Here is a 19524-nt window from a genome sequence, read left to right on the forward strand (position 1 = left end):
CATTGAACAATGTCTGGTGGAATGAGCTTTATCATGATGCGAGACAATTTCAATTAGCTCTTCAAGGGTTTGGCAGTGGGTTTTTCAGGTGCTACCAAGCTTCTAACCGTGCCATATGTCTTTGCGCCACAAACAGCTGCACTGCACACTTTTTGTGATCATCAATATAATTAGCAATGAAGTGCTTTCTGCCTGCTGCAACCCAGTCCTCCTATCAGCATCAAACAATTTCATAATTCCATAGGTAGTCATTTTCCAGCCACGCTCCTCCTTATAGCATATTAAGAATCAGGGAAGCAGCTTATCCTCATCACCAGGTACAATATATGGAGGCGACCCTCACAGTGTGAAATGATAACAGGGTTTGTTATCTGTTCACACAAGCAACAGTTTGGCACCCATCCTGGAAAACAGGACAACCGCTGAGCATGCTCTGTCTTAACTTTAATAAACATGAATTTGCCATTTCCCCCACTAGGTGGGAAAATACTTCTTTTTTTTTAAAAAAAAAAATATTTAAAGTATTTCTATCCTATCCTTCCTCAGCAGAACTCAAGGCAGCTGATAACAACAAATTAAAACACTAACAAATACAACACAGCAGACTAAAAAAAATTTGAGGGAGTTAAAACTGTTTACTAAAATTAATTTCATCATCACAGCTTCCAACGAGCTAAAAGGAATTCATCAAAGGATCTTACTGGAAGGAACAGTGAGAAAGTACAGCTGGTAAAGGCAACTGGACCTGGGTTAAGAGCCGATGAAGCAGACTTCCGGGTTGGCGCGGACAGCTAATGGCGGATTCCCTCCGAGCTCCGGAGGGAATCGGCTCCGCTGGGGACGGGTCCTGCCGCGACGGCGACGCGGGGACCCTCAAAAACCTCAGGCGCGGATGCCTGAGGACCTGGTGACTCGGTGGGCACCTTAAGCGCCCTCCCCGATCCACGAAGAGCCTTTTTAAAGGCTACAGAGAGGATACGGAGAGTGGCGTGGTGCTGAGAGTAGACCGCTACCCCAGCGGAGCGAAGCCGTGTGCCATGGCTGAAGAGCGCTGACTTGTTTCCTTAAATTCGGACCTGAAAAGAAGCAACCCGTGAGTAGAGATTTGGACTTTAAAATAAATTATTTTTGAATTTGGTACGACCGGGGGATGTGTCAAAAGGAAGTCCGCACCCCCCTTCCTGCAGAAGTTTAAAGCAACGGCAGAGAACTAAGCTGGAGAGCCTACCCTTTTGGGGTGAGTTAATAAGACATTAACTTTCACGATTTGACAAAACAAGTTTTGAGCTGGAGCGTAAGAGTGGAATTTTAGAAGATTTTCTTTTTGTTGTGTGTAACCCCCCCTCCCGGGCCCGGGAGCGTCCTGCCTCTGAGTCTGCTAAAGAGGAAAGGAGTTTGACAGCTGTCAAAACTGTCAAACGGGCAATTTAAAATAAAAAATCCTTTTAACCTAAGATTCCTCTGGACTAAAAGTGATACAATTGAACTAAGGTTGTTGGAAACAAAGAAACTAACGAGGCAGAGGGCTGTTGGAAAAGGATTACTAAGTATCAGATTCCCTCTAGGGGGATTTCTGAGACATTACAATGGCAGTGGATGGAAAGTTACTAGCGGAGCTAGAAAAAACATTCTATCTTGTTGGAATTTTACAAGAGCAGAGTCTGATTATGAACAAACAGCTCATGACCTTGACTTCTGGAATAAACAGCTCTGCTGAATGTACTGAGGATTTGAATAAGAAAGAACCCACAGCTGAACTGGAAGAGATATCACAAGAATTGAAGACTAAACAAGGAGAGGAGAAAGTACAGATGGAAAGTACCAACCAGGATGCGACACTAGTGGAATATAAACAAGAAGACTCTTCGATATCATGGATTACAAATCTGCAAAAGATGAGAAAGATGAAGGAGGAGGCCTCCAGAGTACTTGGATTACAGGAACTTAAAATAAAGAAGAAATATGACTGGGGCCTCCATCTCAAAGATGAAGGGTTTGTGAATCTTTTGCAGCAATGGTTTTCAAGCTCTCTTGTGGAAAGAAGATTTGGGTTGAATGAGACAGAACTTCCTCGAGTTTTACTGACCAACATAAAGGACTACCAACAAGACCGGCGGAGAGGGACTGAAAGAGATTTGAAGGCCTCGGACGTGAGGAACCCAGGCTAAGAACTGTTACTATGGACTTATATTTGGGAAGGGACGCAAACCGGGGATGGAAGGGGGGGGGGGAAACAGAATTTTAATAACACTCATGAATTTTCGGGTTAATTAATTTGTATTTTATCTAATATAAAATGGGAAATCGATGGAAGGGAATCTGAGTCCAGCTTAGGAAAGAATCCAAATTTTTTATAAGAAGATTATACTAAGATGGTGAAGAGGAGAAATAATAATTTGCTGACATAATTATGGAAATTGGGATGCTTGAAGGGGTGTGGGGGGAAGTCAAGGAACAAGTTTATGAAAACAAGATTCTTGAAATTATGCATGTTTTTGTCTTTGTCCATTAGTGTGTGTTATGTCTTTATAAAATATGGAAAACTAATAAAAATTTTATTTAAAAAAAAAAAGAGCCGATGAAGCAGAAGAGACATGCAAGAAAGGTGTTCATACATCACATTCAATAAGTGTATAATCTGAGCATCTACGCACACAATAGTTGAACTGTATACTCAAAGTTTTTCACATGTAATATCAACAGTGTACACACTGTATACTGGTGTAGATGGGATAGTTGAGCTGTACTCTTTTAATCCATCACATATAATGTTCAATGAGTGTGCAGGCTGTTTCTCTGCCCTCAGTAGGTGAGCTGTATGCTTGTACAGTTATTCACTTGTAACATTCAATGAGTATACAGTCTATTTACATGGTATTTGAGCTATACATATCAACAAGCATACACTCTTTCACACAAACAGTGTGCATGTGTACAGATAGCTTGTACTGGCTTACAGGATCATGGGTGAACACGCCTAAAGGAACCTGCAATGAAGGAACCTGACATAAGCAGGGCCCAATAGAAATAAATCCAAAGAGGATAATTTGGGACCTGCCCTCATCCCCCCAGGGAGCAGATTCAGGCAATTTCCTAAGAAGGAAATGAAGCAAAAGTCCCATTAAAGATATTCCAAAAGCAAGGGCCAAGCAAAAGAAGGCAGGGCAAAATCTGATGGTGGTTTAGAAAAAAAAGAGAGGAAGGGAAGGCAGCAGCTAGTTGAACAGACCAGGAAATTCATAACAGAAAGTGGTGAAAGGGCAGGTGGCTTTCAGGAGGAGGGGGCCTAATGGGGCAAGTGAAAGGAGTAGCCCAGCGCTATCTCACATGGGGTTTCAGGCGGTGGCAGGTACAGTGGTGTCTCGCAAGACAAAAAGAATTCATTCCGCGAGTCTTTTCATCTTGCGATGTTTTTCGTCTTGCGAAACACGGTCCGTCGCAACTGCGCCTCTTCAAGCGGCTTTAAAAAAAAAGCTCAAGACATTTTCGTCTTGCGAAGCAAGCCCATAGGGAAATTCGTCTAGTGAAGCAACGCAAAAACGGAAAACCCTTTCGTCTAGCGAGTTTTTCGTCTTGCGAGGCATTCGTCTTGCGGGGCACCACTGTACAAGAGGTTGTTGCTTGAAGCACCGAGATTCTCGCCCTTTATTCCTTTCTTTCTTATCTGTTTCATTTTATTTCATGGGGGGAACCCCTTCTGGCACTGCGGCTTCTTCGCCACTCAAGTCACCCAGCTGAGCTTTGGAACCACCTCGCCTCCGTTGCTCCTCAGTTTATGCTCTTGCCCTCTTACTCTGCTCCTTGTCTGCCTTGAGTTAACAAGAGCACAGACTGTGACCCATTGCTGAGAGCGCTGGTCTGGAAGTCTTCACAAGGTGGGGCAAAGGAAGCAGTGTGCAGAACAGGAAAGTGGTAAGTGACCCATTCCTCAGCTGCAGCAAAAGTTTCCGTTTCTGAACTTATCCTCTGTAACTACTAAAATATACACAGCAGCTCTGCAGAACCTTCTCTGCCCTACTGATACCTTCCAGATGATGCCCCACAATAGGTGTCACACAGCTTTGCAAGTGACAGCGCCACTTCCTGCCCTATCAGTATTCACAGGCATCTCTGCCTCTAGCGTTCCACCCGCCTTATAAAAGCTTTCCCCTTTCTGAACAGAATACAAAACACAGCCAGGGCGACAAGAGCACCTGCATAGAAATGCATACACACAGGAGTTCCAATTAAGGGATAACGGCAGAGAAAGAAAAGAGAAAAAAACGAGAGCCACTCTCATCAAACAAAGCAAACAGCAGTTATATTAACAATCAATTAGACACAGCAGCCACCTGATGCTGCATATTTGGATAAGTCCCAGGCTGCTCTGAGCTTTCTGCCCAGGCAATGCCAGCTGAGCAGAATTTGAGTCACGCTCATCCCAGCTTCACAAGCAAATATGATTGCTCGACACCACAGTAACTGCCCCCTATGCCTCCCCTCACCCACATCTAACTGGATTTAAGGAAGTACAATGGCAGTTTTGAAGCCCAATTGGGTCACCAAGTTTTACAGCTGATGTTCTGCAATTAAACTCGTAGGGAGAAGCAGCCCCTTTATAATTAGTGAGGCAATTATCCCCTTGTTGAAGGTGCAGCGAATCACACATTCCAATGCAAAACTTCATTTAGCTGCTTATGGCATATTAACTAATCTTAGATCTCACTGATGTTTGATCTATAACCTTATTGCTAGGAGTTAATTTGATGAGTCTGCCTCACTCAGAGACCGTTCCTCACTCCCAATGAGATTCGGGCATCTTTGAAAAGAGTAGAAGCGAAGAGAAAATGAATTAATTGCTAATAACTTGGCTGTGTTACTTTGGAAGGATCAGTATGTGTCCTAGAAAGAAAAGAGAGAGAACACAGGCTTGTCTTTCCCAGAGGACTACTGGTAGTAGGGCCTTGTTTAAAGAGTATCTAAGACCACACTCTTCACTAGGGCAATACTGTTAAAGACACCCACTCTGGAAACCCAACACAAATGGATCCACACTACCACTGACTTTATGTCACTTTCAATTAGGGCTCCAATGTCCAAGGTTGTGTTAAGGTTTTCCTTGGAAGGAACTAAGAGAATCACAAATTCTTAGTGGTGCCATCTGGTTCAGACCAGAAACATACTGTGAGGAAGTCAGTCGTCATTTTTCTGCACTTCCTGCCCCAGTTTACATGCTATGACAACAATCTAGACCTTTAAATTTGATGTGTCTTGGTGTCATAAAAAGAAATGTGTATTTTTTCCCCAATATAGTAGAGCCAGTGTGGCATAGCGGAAAGAGTGTTGGACAAGCACCAGAGAGACCAGGACTCAAATCCCTGCCCAGCTATGAAACTCACTGGCTGACTGAGCCAGTCACTGTTTCTCAGTCCAACCTACCCCACAGGGCTGTTATGAGGACAAAATGGGGAGGGGAAGAGCCATGTATGCCACCTTGAGCTTTTAGGAGAAGTAGGAAAGGTTATCTCTTCAATCTCCATTCCCCCATGATACTTTTTGGATGTAACAGATGCTCAGTTTTGTTTTTTTTTTAAAAAAATATTTTTTATTGCTTTTCTCAGATACAGATATAAAGTCAGATAAATAAAAGAGATAACAGTAAGAAGAAAAAGAAAAAAGAAGAAATCCATCTTTCCATGACATTTTTTCATCACCAACCGGACTTCCCCACGTCTCCCTCACCCTGCGTTCTTTACAATAAAAGTATCAACAAATTATTACCTTGTTTCATGCATTCCTTTGTACTTTCAAATAGTTATGTTTTAGGTTTAAAATACTTATCGTCAATTTACTTTTACCTTAATATAAATGTAGTATCATTTTGAACCTTAGTCCTTTCATAATTATAACTTAATTTCCCTTGTCACCGAATCTTGTTGCTGAAGCTAGATTTTCCAAATCATGCAAATTCTTAACATTCATATAACTTATAATATTTTTGTAAATAGTCCTTGAATTTTTTCCAGTCCTCCTCCATTGTTTCTTCTCCCAAATCTCGGATTCTGCCAGTCATTTCAGCCAGTTCCATATAGTCCATCAATTGCGTCTGCCACTCTTCTAGTGTGGGTAAATCTTGTGTCTTCCAGTGTTTTGCAATAAGTATTCTTGCTGCTGTCGTTGCGTACATAAAAAAAAGTTCTGTCCTTCTTTAACACCTTCTGGCCGACGATGCCCAGGAGAAAGGCCTCTGGTTTCTTGGGAAAGGTGTACTTAAACACCTTCTTTAACTCATTATAGATCATTTCCCAGAAGGCCTTCACTTTTGGGCAGGTCCACCAGAGGTGAAAGAATGTCCCTTCAGCCTCCTTACATTTCCAACATTTATTATCAGACAAATGATATATCTTAGCGAGCTTGACTGGGGTCATGTACCACCTGTATATCATTTTCATAATATTCTCTTTCAAAGCATTACATGCCGTGAATTTCATACCAGTGGTCCATAACCTTTCCCAGTCTTCAAACATAATGTTGTACCCAATGTCCTGGGCCCATTTTATCATGGCTGATTTGACTGTCTCATCCTGAGTGTTCCATTTAAGCAAACAGATGCTCAGTTTTGGACTGATATATACCTTTTATTGCTGGCTCTGCCTCAACTTTTGGCCTCGACTGTACACAATTTGGAATACTTAAATAATGTACTCCACTGTTGTTGCTGTTGTTGCTGCTGCTTGCTGGTCTCTCAGTTAGTCACTTGTTATTTTTCTTGAAAATAACAAAATCCATATTCAGAAAGAAAGAGTTGGGTAGGTAGAACAATCATCTGACTTCAGATCCTGGGTTAAAAGGGAAAACCTGCTAACATAACCCTTAACCATGGTGCTGTACACAGATTCATTAACTATGGTTAAGCAACCAGTGATGTTGGTAGAAAAAAGCCAGAGCTACTGGAAATGTCATATTGCTTTTGCCATTCTTCCTACAACATTAACCTTTTCCTTCATCAGCTGCTGGATTGCTGCTGCACTAATACTTGTGAAAGAGATGCTGAATTGATTTTTCCATTGGCTGAACAAATCGTCTGTTGCCTTTCCTGGCTTCAAGCTACCCAGAATAATGAATCTGGCTTTGACTCTAGGCCTTCTGGGCAATGTGTAGAATTCCTAACACACACCCATTCATTTGGATTTGGCTGTCTCTTACAAGGCCTGCAAATCCAATCCACTCAAACAAATGCTATGTTTCAGTGAAGCCTCAACTCAAGCTGAGCTGTTGCTGCTTTTAGAAACTGTAACTGGCTGCTAGCCAGCTCCTCCTATGTGTTGGGTCTTGGGAATGGCAGCTTCTAGAGCTCCCGCTGGCTCCAGAATACAGTTCACACAAAAGTAAAGCAACTGCATCTCTAGTCTACATTGCCTTATAATGGGAAACCAACACAGAGCAGCCAACACCCATCTCAACAAGGGCTGGAAGGAAAGATGGAAACAGTGGTGTAGCTTCCTGTAAAAGGTCACTTTGAAGTTCAGGAGTGGCTAGCAGCTAGATGCAACAGGCACAGTCCTGAAGACCAGTCGGCTCTTTAGGCTCATCCAAGGAGAGCAGAGAGGAAGCAAGCAGTATTGAAACTGAGCTCTTTGGTATGCAAAGAGTGCAGTGTGTGGCCTGTGCATTTGGCTAGACAGTAGGCTTTACTTGTGACAATCATACACAAAGAGATATTGTAGACTTAGAAAACAATAAAGCTGTTTATTATAGGAAGTGTATAACTTCAATAGAAAAGGTTTCTAGTTCCAACCTAACTAATCTAGAGAAGACAAAGCAGACATGCTTGCTCTTTTGTTCTCTGAGGATAGATCCAAGAAGACATCTCATCTTGAGGTTTGATAGAGAAGTGTGAGGAGGAGGAAGTTGTGCACAGGATGTGACCTAAGATGCATCAGTCCAAACTTTAAAGAGATAGGGAAGTCAGCAAAGAAGTCAAAGGAACAGGGATAGTCTGGGAATCTGGAGGCAGAGCAAACCCACACTTTCACTGCTGTACATCTCAGTCTTCTGAATAAGAAGATATGTCCTGCCATTTGTCATTATCCAGAGTTTCATGATGGACTACGGATTCTTAAGTAACTCATTCTTTACAGCTTCCTCTATGAAATGAGCTGATCTACACTTCTCAGACCAAAGTGAAGCTCAGAACATAGCTGTCTACTGCATTTTGCACTTTTCCAAATGTGATGCAGCTTAAGACAAAAAAACACACTTTTTAATGGAAAAAGTGCACATTTAAATATGCTAGGCTATTGGGTTTACTTTTCTGCTAAGTGGAACAGGAAGTAATGGTTAGAGTCTTGAGCTGGGAGCTGGTAGACCAGGGAGCAAATCCCTACTGAGCCACGAAGCTTGGGAAAATCACAGTCTGTCAGCCTATCCCACCTCACAGGATTGTTGCAAGGATAAAATGGTGGGGACCATGTATGCTACCTTAAGCTCCTTGGTGGAAAGGTAACCATAAAATGTAGCCATTTAATGTAACCATAAAATAACAGAATTATAGAGTTTTAAGGGACCCCAAGGGTCATACACTCCAACCCCCTGCAATGCAGGAATCACAACTAAACCATCACTGGCGGAAGGCCATCCAAGCTCTGCTTTAAAACCTACATTGAAGGAGGGTCAACCACCTTCCATAAAATAGGACTAACAAGTAACACGTGACTGTGTTGAATACATTATCTGGCTTTACTTCCGAAGTCAGGGGCATAGCTAGTTGTCTGACTTCCCACAGCTACTTCTTACTCTGTTAACTATGCTATTATAATAAAAGTCTTTCAAGCAAATGAGTATAGCCTTAAACAAAGCATGCATTCATCTCCAAAATTAAAATAATCATGTAATCCTTCAACCAACCCAGTTATCTTTCATCACTTTATCTTGCCAGTTACAGCTAGTGGCAGCAGTAAAACGCCACATTAAGGTATTCATGCTCATTTGTGTTTGGTCCTTTGTTCCTTTAATAGCGTTGGAAGGAGTCTATACAGAAGCTCTATTAGGCTAATCTCCAATCTGGGTGTTTGATCTCCCCCTCCTGGCTTCAAAAACAAGCAAGAAAAGAAAAAAGAAAAAGGAAAGTCAGAAGGCAAGGTAAGGTGGAGGGAGGTGGGTGGGCAGAAGCCATTAACAGAATTATTCAGAATAGCTACTGCACAGATGACTCTGGGACCCACCAAGTGTTAATTGGTGTCTGCCCCGACTGCAGTACAAATAGGTTTAACAGACAATTAGCTTGCAGACATCAATCTCTTCTGCTTGACAAAGTGAATTAATATGTTGCATGGTCTGGAAAAACGGCAGCTATTAACAGGCCAGCTCTGGGGAGGATCGTTCTAGAGTTCAGTCCGTGATGCATCTTTATGAGACATGATGGGAAGGCTCAGGGCTTTCGTAGAAATAATGTTTTCCAGCCTGGAAGCCTTGAAGAAGATTCAACCCAGATTCAGCAGCTAGGGCAGACTTTGTTTACTAAATGGTGACAGAAATGCAGTCTGTACGCGCTCAGAGGTGCTGTCCTTCTGTTTACCACTTCATGTGTTCCTGGGTGAACCCTGCCTCAAACTAATTATTATTCCCTTCCCCTTCATGCATTGCCGGGGGTGTGGAGTGTTAGTGGACAGGTAGTACCTCTGGTGGGACACGTCACATCGTGCTCCTCTTGGGGCTGTTTGTCCACCTTTGTGAAATGCTCTTTCCAGGGAGGTTCACCTGGCACTTTCAATACATATTTTTAGGCACCAGGCAAAAATATTTTTCTTCAACCAGGCCTCTGGCTGAGTAATATTCTACAGCCTTTCAAATGTTTCTGTGGGAAGGGGAGTATTGTTTTGTTGTTTTTGTATTAATCGTTAACAGTGGTACCTTGGGTTAAGAACTTAATTCATTCTGGAGGTCTGTTCTTAACCTGAAACTGTTCTTAACCTGAGGTACTACTTTAGCTAATGGGGCCTCCCGCTGCTGCTGTGTAATTTCTGTTTTCATCCTGAAGGAAAGCTCTTAACCTGAAGTACTATTTCTGGGTTAGTGGAGTCTGCAGCCTGAACCGTCTGTAACCCGAGGTACCACTGTACTTGTGTTTTTATCTTGTATTTTATTTTGTGAGCCACCCTGTGAACCTTTGTGATAAAGGGCAGTATATAAATTTAATAAATTAATAAATAAAGTAGGTTAGTCATTTGCTTCTTATGAGGAAATTTTTTCTCTCTATCCTCAGGAGTGGAATAGCTATGAAAATTTGACAGACTATGTCAATGAATAAATTACCTTTTTAAAAAGTGTGTTTGGGAAGGGGCAAATCAAAGAAGGGTCTCATTGCTTGAAAAATTGTGACCTTACATATTATAGACAGCCAGTGTGGTGTAGTGGTTAAGAGTGGTAGACTCGTAATCTGGTGAACCGGGTTCGCGTCTCCCCTCCTCCACAAGCAGCTGCTGGGTGACCTTAGGCTAGTCACACTTCTTTGAAGTCTCCCAGCCCCACTCACCTCACAGGGTGTTTGTTGTGGGGGAGGAAGGGAAAGGAGATTGTTAGCCGCTTTGAGACTCCTTAAGGGGAGTGAAAGGCAGGATATCAAATCCAAACTACTACTACTACTACTACTACTAACTACTACTACTACTACTACTACTACTCCTACTCTTCTTCTTCTTCTTCTTCTTCTTCTTCTTCTTCTTCTTCTTCTTCTTCTTCTTCTTCCTCCTCCTCCTCCTCCTCCTCCTCCTCCTCCTTATGGGAATGTGATTATGTCTAGAGCAGGCATGGGGAATTTCTGGCCTTCTACATGTTAGACTTCAACTCCTTCAACTCATCTTTCTTTTCCAATCTTTTAAATAATTAAAAAAAAAACTATTTATGGCACTATTTTTTCCTCTTTTTCTGGAAAAAGACGATAATATTTCTTGGCAGGCTATGCACAACAAAAGTGAAAGCTTCCTGTCTACTCATCATGCTGTTTTCCCCTCTATCTCTGGCATGCAATCAGACTTCCTGCTCCTAGCTATTAAGATATTGGGAGGTACAGATCTGTGTTATGCATGTAATACTGCACGCAGACAATCTACCAGTCATGAGTAATCTCAGCTCCTTGCAAAGGTAATGAAGTCCCTAAGTACCACCATGCATCTGCAATATGACATGCCCTGTTGCAGATTCTGTTGTCTGCAACAGCTGGCTGGTGGGATGTTCGGAGGCAAAGGAATATTGGCTGATTAGTACACCATGGCCACTGCAAAGCTGGCTTATTAGAAGTCAGCGCATCTTTCCACTGAATTATTATTCCTCCTCCTTCTCCTGCCCCAGGAAATAAGAAAGCAAAGAAAGAAAATATGGGAGTAAAACAGAATTAATCATATATTATTTTATTCAGTTGCTTGCCCCCAGTTTTGCTGGAACTGTGATGTGTAGTTTCAGAGTAAGGCTCAGGTAGCATGTAGAGTCTCACAAGAAATCAACCATCAAAGCAAACGCCAAGCAGCTTCACACTAAACAATCCTTACTTGTCTTTTAGCAAGTTGGCAAGACTTTTAATTTGGCAGATGGGAAAAATAAGGGCCACATTCTGAAATAGGTGAATTAAACATAATAAACTCTCCCAGAGAGATGGCAGCTGCTTGGTGATCCAGTGGAACACAACAATAATAGAAGTGGCCTGTGCAGCTTGTATTATGAGCTTAAATAGGAACTCGTTATGTACTTAGAAGAGGAGGAGAATGCTTATTTTAAACTATCAGCAACTAGAAGGAACAGTACATTTCCATAATCAGCACAACTACCAGACTTAGGGGGTTATTCTTCACAGATGGTGTCCCCATGCTGAAAGCTGACTCTTTTTTCCTCTTCTCGGTAGGGTCACTTCCACAAGGAAGATAAAAGAATACCCACCCATGAGTTTTTAATTGCTATTAAGTAAAACAGACATGGAACATTAAAAGATGGATTATGGTCTTCCTTTCTTCTAGCTTCCTATCAGATCACAGCATGTGAATTCTTATAGTCATGCAGCTTGAATGACTTGCCATATGCACGAGTGTAGTAGTAAAACAAAATACAGCATTTATAAAAAAAAAGTTTTTAATAATGTATGTGAAAGCCCGTTGTCACAATAGTAGCATGTTGAAAAGGATAGGGATGGCTGGGTGGGAGATAACAGTGATGCATTCATAAATTCTTCCCAGTGTTTGTCTTAGAGATAACAGATAGAATTTTGCTGTGTTCTTGTTTCTTGAAAAGGGAGCAGAAGAATGAAACTAAACTGCCTGTAGCTCTGCCTAGTGGGGCATTCTAATTGACTCTGAAGTCATTAATCAGTTCCCAATCAATCTATTCTACCAGCAGCAGGCAGTTAGATCTCCATTACCTCCCATTTATCATGCCATCGCCTAATTCACTGCACCATTAGCCACAGATTAGGCCTCAGTTAGGATAACTGTGTCAGTTCCCCCTCCCTTTACTTCCCTCCCGTAAGAAAAGCTGTTGCCACTCACCTCAGCAACTGGGATTCCTTCAGGTGGCCGACACTGGAGAAGGACTTCCTGTTCCAAAGATACTTCCTTCCCAAGTGGCTCCTGCTCAAAAGTCTTCCGCAGATCTAGGGTGAAAAAAGAAGACCAAAAGTCTGTAGTGTTTATTCTAGCTTTGGTAAGTGCATCATAATGATGGCTGCAGTGTGCACATGGAAAGAGGTCTCCTATTTTGTCACCACTGCACCCTCTTGTGATATCTGGTTATTGAGAGCTGGACTACACAATGCCAATGATGGAAGACATGTTTTGCCCTCACTTGCTGTGTGCAAGTGTTTTATTTTCCTCTGCAGGAATGACTGGCAGTTACCATGTGTGTGGGAGAAAGTAGATGGTAAGCCCATGGGGGACTGAGGAACCATCTCAGGTTGACGGTTAAATCTGCTTTCTGACATCACCTGTTATATTAAAATTAAGCCATTGCTTAGAACTGAATATTTTCATTGTCTGATCGTAGGTGCAGTTTTTTGGCCACAGCAGAGTGTGGCAGACTCTCAGTTTTTATATAGATGCAGATAACATGAAGTGTGTGGTAATCTTGCCCATGACAGATACTATTTATTATTTTCCAGGGCAGCTGAAGATTTGAATGCTTGTTCTCTAATTTGTTTTGGGAATCAAATTGGAAATGATTTCTTAGCCGATTATGAAGTCACTGATAGTACTTCCTCGATCATCTGCCGACATGGCCCAATGCCATCTTGCTTTGTTGGCATTAATCCATAATGCACTGAGTGCAGGTTGATGGGCACACATCACAGTTAGCAAACAGATGACCTAAGGACTCCTAGCCATTAGATTACTTCTTTCAACTGAGCCCACTGGCAACCCACAGGAATGCAGAAGCAGTGCAAAATCTGTTTAGGTTCTCTATAACAGAAATGCTTTCTAGGGGAAATAAAATTACATATTATAGAAACATCTAAATCACAAAGTATCAAGTTCAAGAGTGCATTGTATTAGTGTATGAGGGAAAAGATTCCAGAAAGTACTTCGGACGTTCAGCACCTGCTCCTTACTCTATCTTCAAGTACCCTAATACAATTACCACCTTGCAACAGATAGCAGTAATATTCCTAGTTGTTGGGTTTGGTACTTTACTTGCTACTTGGTCCATTTACCTAAGGTTGACCATCATTTATACATATATGTTAGATTAATTTCCATATTTGACAATAAACAATCTGATCTATTCTAGTCTGCTAAATTATGGGACTTTTAAAACACAAGTGGGAAGTAGAATCACTGAGCTCTGTAGTCACTTTTCTGCTGGGTTCAATGGGACATGGCTTGTATTAAAAAACAGTGTAGGGGTGATCTGTTGTCTTGGGGATGGGCCAACCATTAGGCAGAGTGAGGCAGTTGCCTGAGATGGCAGGTGCTGGGGACAGCCCCCTCATCTATTCTGGCCCCCCCAAAGCCATTGTCCCAGTGGCATGGGTGCTTTGCTATTGCTGGCCTGGACTCATCAAGACTCATAAAGAAATATTGTCCCAACACGTCACAAGACAGCACTGTTGGAAAAGGTGGTTCACTGAGTGAGGAGACCCAAAAGGCAGGCAACCCAGGTCAAGCACTCCAGCAAGTACTAGGCATGTTCACATTTTCATCTGCTCATGTGAAACATGCTGCCACCACTGTTTTCTGCAACCTTTGTTTGAGGAGGGCAGCACTCTGTATGCCACATGACATGCCTTCTGCTCTCTAAGATGGTGTGCTGCCCTGAGATTCAGCAGAGGGCATGGCCCCATCGCCAGTTTTATTATTTATCCATTTGAAAGATTTATTACCTGTCCTTCACCATAAGGTACCAATAAAATAATTCAAACCAAACCAAAGAAGAACAGAGGTGGTCCCACAAAAACTACACACAGCACCATGATAGTAGATGAGGCAGCTGTATGCCCCATCTAGTCCAGCATCCTGTTCTCGCAGTGGCCAACTGGATGCCTTTGGGAAGTCCACAAGCAGGACCTGCTTGTGCAACAGCCCTCTGCCCACCTCAAGTTTTAGAGGCATAGTTCATCCAAATCATAACTGACAAAGACCAGGTAAGTTTGCTCTGGGTATAAGCTTTCGTGTGCATGCACACTTCTTACCCAGAACAAACTTAGTTGGTCTCTAAGGTACTACTGGGCAATTTTTTAATTTTTTAATTTATTTTGACTGCGTCAGACCAACATGGCTACCTACCTGAATCTGACAAAGACCAGGGTGCGTTTTCAGCAAATGACAGAAACCATAATGAGGGTGTCTAACACACCTCTATGGGAGAGAGTTCCACATTTTGGGAACTGGTACAGGGAATGCCTTTGCCCATCCCCTGTGTTTCTGCCAAGAGGGCACCCATTTTAGCATCTGAAAGGGCCTGGGTTCATATCCAGGTGGTGCCTTCATGTTTCCAAATGATCACTGAATACTCAGGATAGCTCAGTCAGTAGAGCATGAGACTCTTGAGTGCCATGTTGGGCAAAAGTTTCCTGCATAACAGAGTGTTGGACTAGATGATCCTTCCAACTCTTCAATTATATGATTCAATGAAGTAGGTGCCCGCTTGACAACCAATCTCCCCACACCTACTCTCTGCTGGGTAAGCACCAGCAACCCACTGTGTTGGGAAGCCAGGAAAGCAACCAAGTCCCATCTGTGCCACCCCACAGGCCACTATTGCTGCCAGCCCTGTACTACCTCCATATAATCTGCATTTTTATAGATGCAACTATTATTATACCTGACCATCATATTAAACATGAGGTGGCAAGAAGGAAAAACGCAGTATTGGCTGCAGCAGCACACAGCTACAGCAACAGATCATGGACAGATAATAAACTGCAACCATTCCAGGGTACTGCAGTGAGAGAAGCGGTGGTGTGCTAGAAACAGATAATAATCCAAGTGTGTTCCCTGGAGTTTGGTTTTACTTTTCCCCATGTACCCAACAAAGCATTAATTTAGGCCTGATGTTAATGCACCAACCTTTTAAATCATGATCCTCTCTGCTCATAACACGTTTTGTTTATGAAAGCACAATTTTGCAGGCAGCTTCATTAACTCGTAACACTGATAATTTGTTTTTGCTGCTTCCCAGCAAGCTAAATCCTGTTCATTATAATGGAAAAAGGCAGCACAGATGAAGCCCCTTTCCTACCAGCCCTTCAGGAGAATTTAATGATTCCAAACTCTCCACTCCCATTTCCTCTTTATGTCCATCATAGTGACCTGATATGCACTAACACTTGAAAAGGCACCATTATGCTTCACTGGGTCAATGATCTACAAACTAAAAGTACTCTTAACTACAGACCCTGACATAATAGACTCTAATGCCCTTAAAACAGCCATTAGAGACTATCAAAGTAAAGAATACTCCCACCCTTTCAAGAAGGATATAATTGTGTGTTTACAAGGCAGCAGAGCTCTTACATTCTGTTGGTTACTTCCTTTTGTGTACTTAGAGCTATGTTTCCACAACTATATTTCTAATCTAGACAGATTTTCCACACAGCAACTACAAGGATGCAAAGAAAAGAAAAGAAAAGAAAAGAAAAGAAAAAAGAAAATGCCAACCAGTTCCTTTGGGAAATACAAAAGATGTGGGAAAGCACAGGTAAATCAGACATTGCTAGACCTGCCATACGTCCTGGTTTTCCTGGATATATCTGGGAATTGTGCCAAAAACTGGTGTCCATGGTAGATTTCTTCTAAATCGGCAAAATGTCTGGGGAAACCCGGATGTATGGCAAGTAGGGTGATTTTATTATCTTTTTTTAAAAGCAGCTTTAGAAATCCCTCCCAAAAGCCCAAAAACTTTCTTTGGGAGATGTTCCAAAAAACCCTCAACAACTTTGTCCGGATTTTCACTTTTAGGAACATGGCAACCCCAAACATAACTAGTTTATGTGCAACTACAAATGCCTCATGGGTTTCTCATTTCTTGAGTTCAAGTCTTCCCTAAAGGCTGCAACACTGTTATGTTTTTCCAAGTGCTCAAAACACACCATTATTCCCGCACTTAGCCTCTTTGTGTACTTACAAGGCTTTTGGGTGTGTGTCTCCCGGATGGAATGAGTGACAAGCACTATCCCTTCAGATCTTATTTATTTATTTTATACATTCCTCAGAAGCCTGTTGACTCTCTTGCTGTACAGCTTCATATGTGGCTTGCTACATTCAGATTACAGTTGAACGAGAAAAAGTAAAGTCCCTTCTCAGCGCTGGATGCACAGCAAGCATCTGTAAGCTAAAAGTGGCTGTGTTTCTAAGAGTGCAGAGCTGCAGGTGGCATTTTCACATTGAGTTTCTGTGAATGCCATTCTCTGTGACTGAAATCCCTCAAACAGCAGCAAGATTTTACTCTCTTTTCAAAGCTAGCCAAATAAAGTTACAAAAATTAAAGTTTCATTTAAAATACTAAAAAAAGAGAGAGTCAAGTCAGGAACTTAATATCCAGCTCAATCATATCTCACCAACCTATATTCTTCTTGGATATGTAAATTATTCTCATGGAAACAACATACCTGATATGACAAACATTCAGAATTTACAGAAATACTGCATTTGAATCAACAGATAAGTCAAAATGTAGAAGGCCCTAGTGTTACAATGGTTTTGAAGCTCTAGAGAAATATTTAAAGTTAAGAGTTGCCTAACCCAGGACAGTTTAACCCAGACTGGCTGGGATTCGCCCTGTTTTTGGGAGGGCTTCATTTTAGCTCAATTAATGGAGATCAATCACATTGTAAAATACCAGGGACCAACTTGGAGGGTTTAGAAAGGAAAGCATGTAGTGGAATGTTACTCAACCTGGTGCCCTTTGGGTGTCATTGGACTACAACTCCCATGAGCCCCAGTTGCAGTCTGCTAACATCTGGAGGACAGCAAATTATTATATATGTTACCGAGTACTGGCCTCTCCTCCTCCTCTTAAGGTTCCTTGTGTCCTTGTAATTTTCTGAAATCTGAAACACTGTGTGGATTCAATATTTAACTTTCTGAAAGTATTCCACCTCTATGTGATTTTTACTCACACTTTACTTCCCCACATCATTTCCTCTTTAAATTCATAGTCCACAAGGAATTCTCCTTTGTGCAAAATTGCCACTTAATCTCCTCCTGTATTATTTTATTTTATTTTTTTGGCTGGACTTCACTGTGATGGAAGGGGGTTGTGGGTAAAACTTAAAGGATATCTTTTATCATTTTGCGCGAAATGTGATAAGAGGCAGGTGAGATGCCTTCAAGGCAGTGCTAATGCAAGGGTGACTAATGAATAGGCATGAAAAACGGACACTTGTCAGCTAGGAATTAAATGTAAACCAGGAACATACTGAAGAATGGTGCATTACTGTCAGAGAAAGATGGATTTTTGCCCTTGGTAGACCTTAAAGACTCCTTATTCCTCTCACATGCCCTTTTCAGTAATTCTACCTAGGACTTTCCCTCTAAAACAAACAGAGCAGGAGTCTACAGAAAACAAGAAGGGCTTTTATATGCATTTTTCTTTGACTGAAACTTTGATTTAAAGCAAACTGATGGCGTTTAAGCTCCATTTTATACACTTGATTTCAAGAAAATAACTTTAAAGACCCAAGAAGCTTATAGTATGAATTTATTCACATTCTTTTAAGCACATGCATAATGGAAGTCAAGATTCCAGTAGGGTTGTTTTTTTTTGGCATGGCGGGGGGACGGGGGGATGGGACGATGACTTTATTTATAATGGATTACCTATAATCCTATCTTCTGGGCAGATTTTTTTTGTCACATACAAGCAGCCACCACTACTAGCTGCTATACCTATCAGAAATCCAAAATTGTACATAGTCCTACTGAAGTCAAAGTCAGTATTGTTAGGAAGGAGCAGTGATGGGAAAGAATATTACTGTACTGAATTTGCGCAAGCAGTGAGAATCATCCACCACCACCCCCCTTGCTATTATTCAAGTGTCAATTTGGTTATTTAAGTTAACCATGTTAACTTAAAATGCATGGTTAACTTAAAATGGAGTTCAATACATGGCTGTTTTGAACAATTAGTCATCTCCAGTTATGTCTAAGGCTGGGTATATCCCTTCTTCTTTTAAAGCCCTGAACAGCATACACAGGGGATCCCTGCCAAATGATGGATAGCACATAAGCTTTTTCAGCTGCCTGCCCAGTTGTTGGACCATGAATTCTCAGATAACCATTTTCTCTCTCAATTCCTTCCTTCCTTCCTTCCTTCCTCTCTCTTCTTCCTCTTTTAGTAAAAGGTCATGTATTTATAAATATCACAGTCACATATGGACTCATTGTTAAAACCGTGTTTATGGAAGACAATCTTACTCGGCTACGAGTGATTGCCAAAGAAGAAGAAGAAGAAGAATATTATTAGAGATCCATTGGCGAAGTCTGGAAAGTCAGTTGTTGGCTGTTCTCCTTTGCTTATTTTAAACAGAAGGCACCACTTGTTCCATGAACATCTCACTATGAACACAATTTTTTTTTAAGCCTCCATTCTTATTGTTTAAGTAAATTACAGTGGTGCCCCGCAAGACGAATGACTCGCAAGACGGAAAACTTGCTAGACGAAAGGGTTTTCCGTTTTTTGAGCTGCTTCGCAAGACGAATTTCCCTATGGGCTTGCTTCGCAAGACGAAAAACGAAAACATCTTGCAAGTTACCTTTTTCTTAACACCGTTAATACAGTTGCGACTTGACTTCGAGGAGCAACTCATAGAACACGGTGTGGTAGTTAAACTTTTAAAACTTTTTTGGGGGGTTGGATTTTGGGTTGGGGTGTTTGGAATTCAAGGACTTGGTGTTGGGGAGGGGTTTGCAAGAATCTGGAAGCTTGTGTGTTTTTTTTCTGCATTTTTATGATTTTCTGTGACCATTGGGCCACTCTGCTGTTTTTTTAAAAAAATTCTGGATTTGAATTTCTGTGTGGTGGGTGGCTGGGGGAACAGTTGAGGAGGGGTTTGCAAGAATCTGGAAG

The 19524-nt window shown here is 41.7% G+C and overlaps 1 protein-coding gene across 3 annotated transcripts in view; it reads right to left on the minus strand.

Annotated features, from left to right (window-relative positions):
* The window catches only part of UNC5C (unc-5 netrin receptor C), a 317114-nt gene that overhangs the window by 81820 nt on the left and 215770 nt on the right, over nucleotides 1-19524 (minus strand). For all 3 annotated transcript variants that reach the window (XM_083458645.1, XM_083458646.1, XM_083458644.1), the window contains exon 4: nucleotides 12513-12616. In XM_083458645.1, the coding sequence (XP_083314771.1) occupies nucleotides 12513-12616 (104 nt within the window). The remainder of the gene's footprint in view (nucleotides 1-12512; nucleotides 12617-19524) is intronic.

The sequence above is a fragment of the Podarcis liolepis genome (genome assembly GCF_965112155.1).
Source record: "Podarcis liolepis genome assembly, chromosome: 9".
NCBI lineage: Eukaryota > Metazoa > Chordata > Lepidosauria > Squamata > Lacertidae > Podarcis > Podarcis liolepis.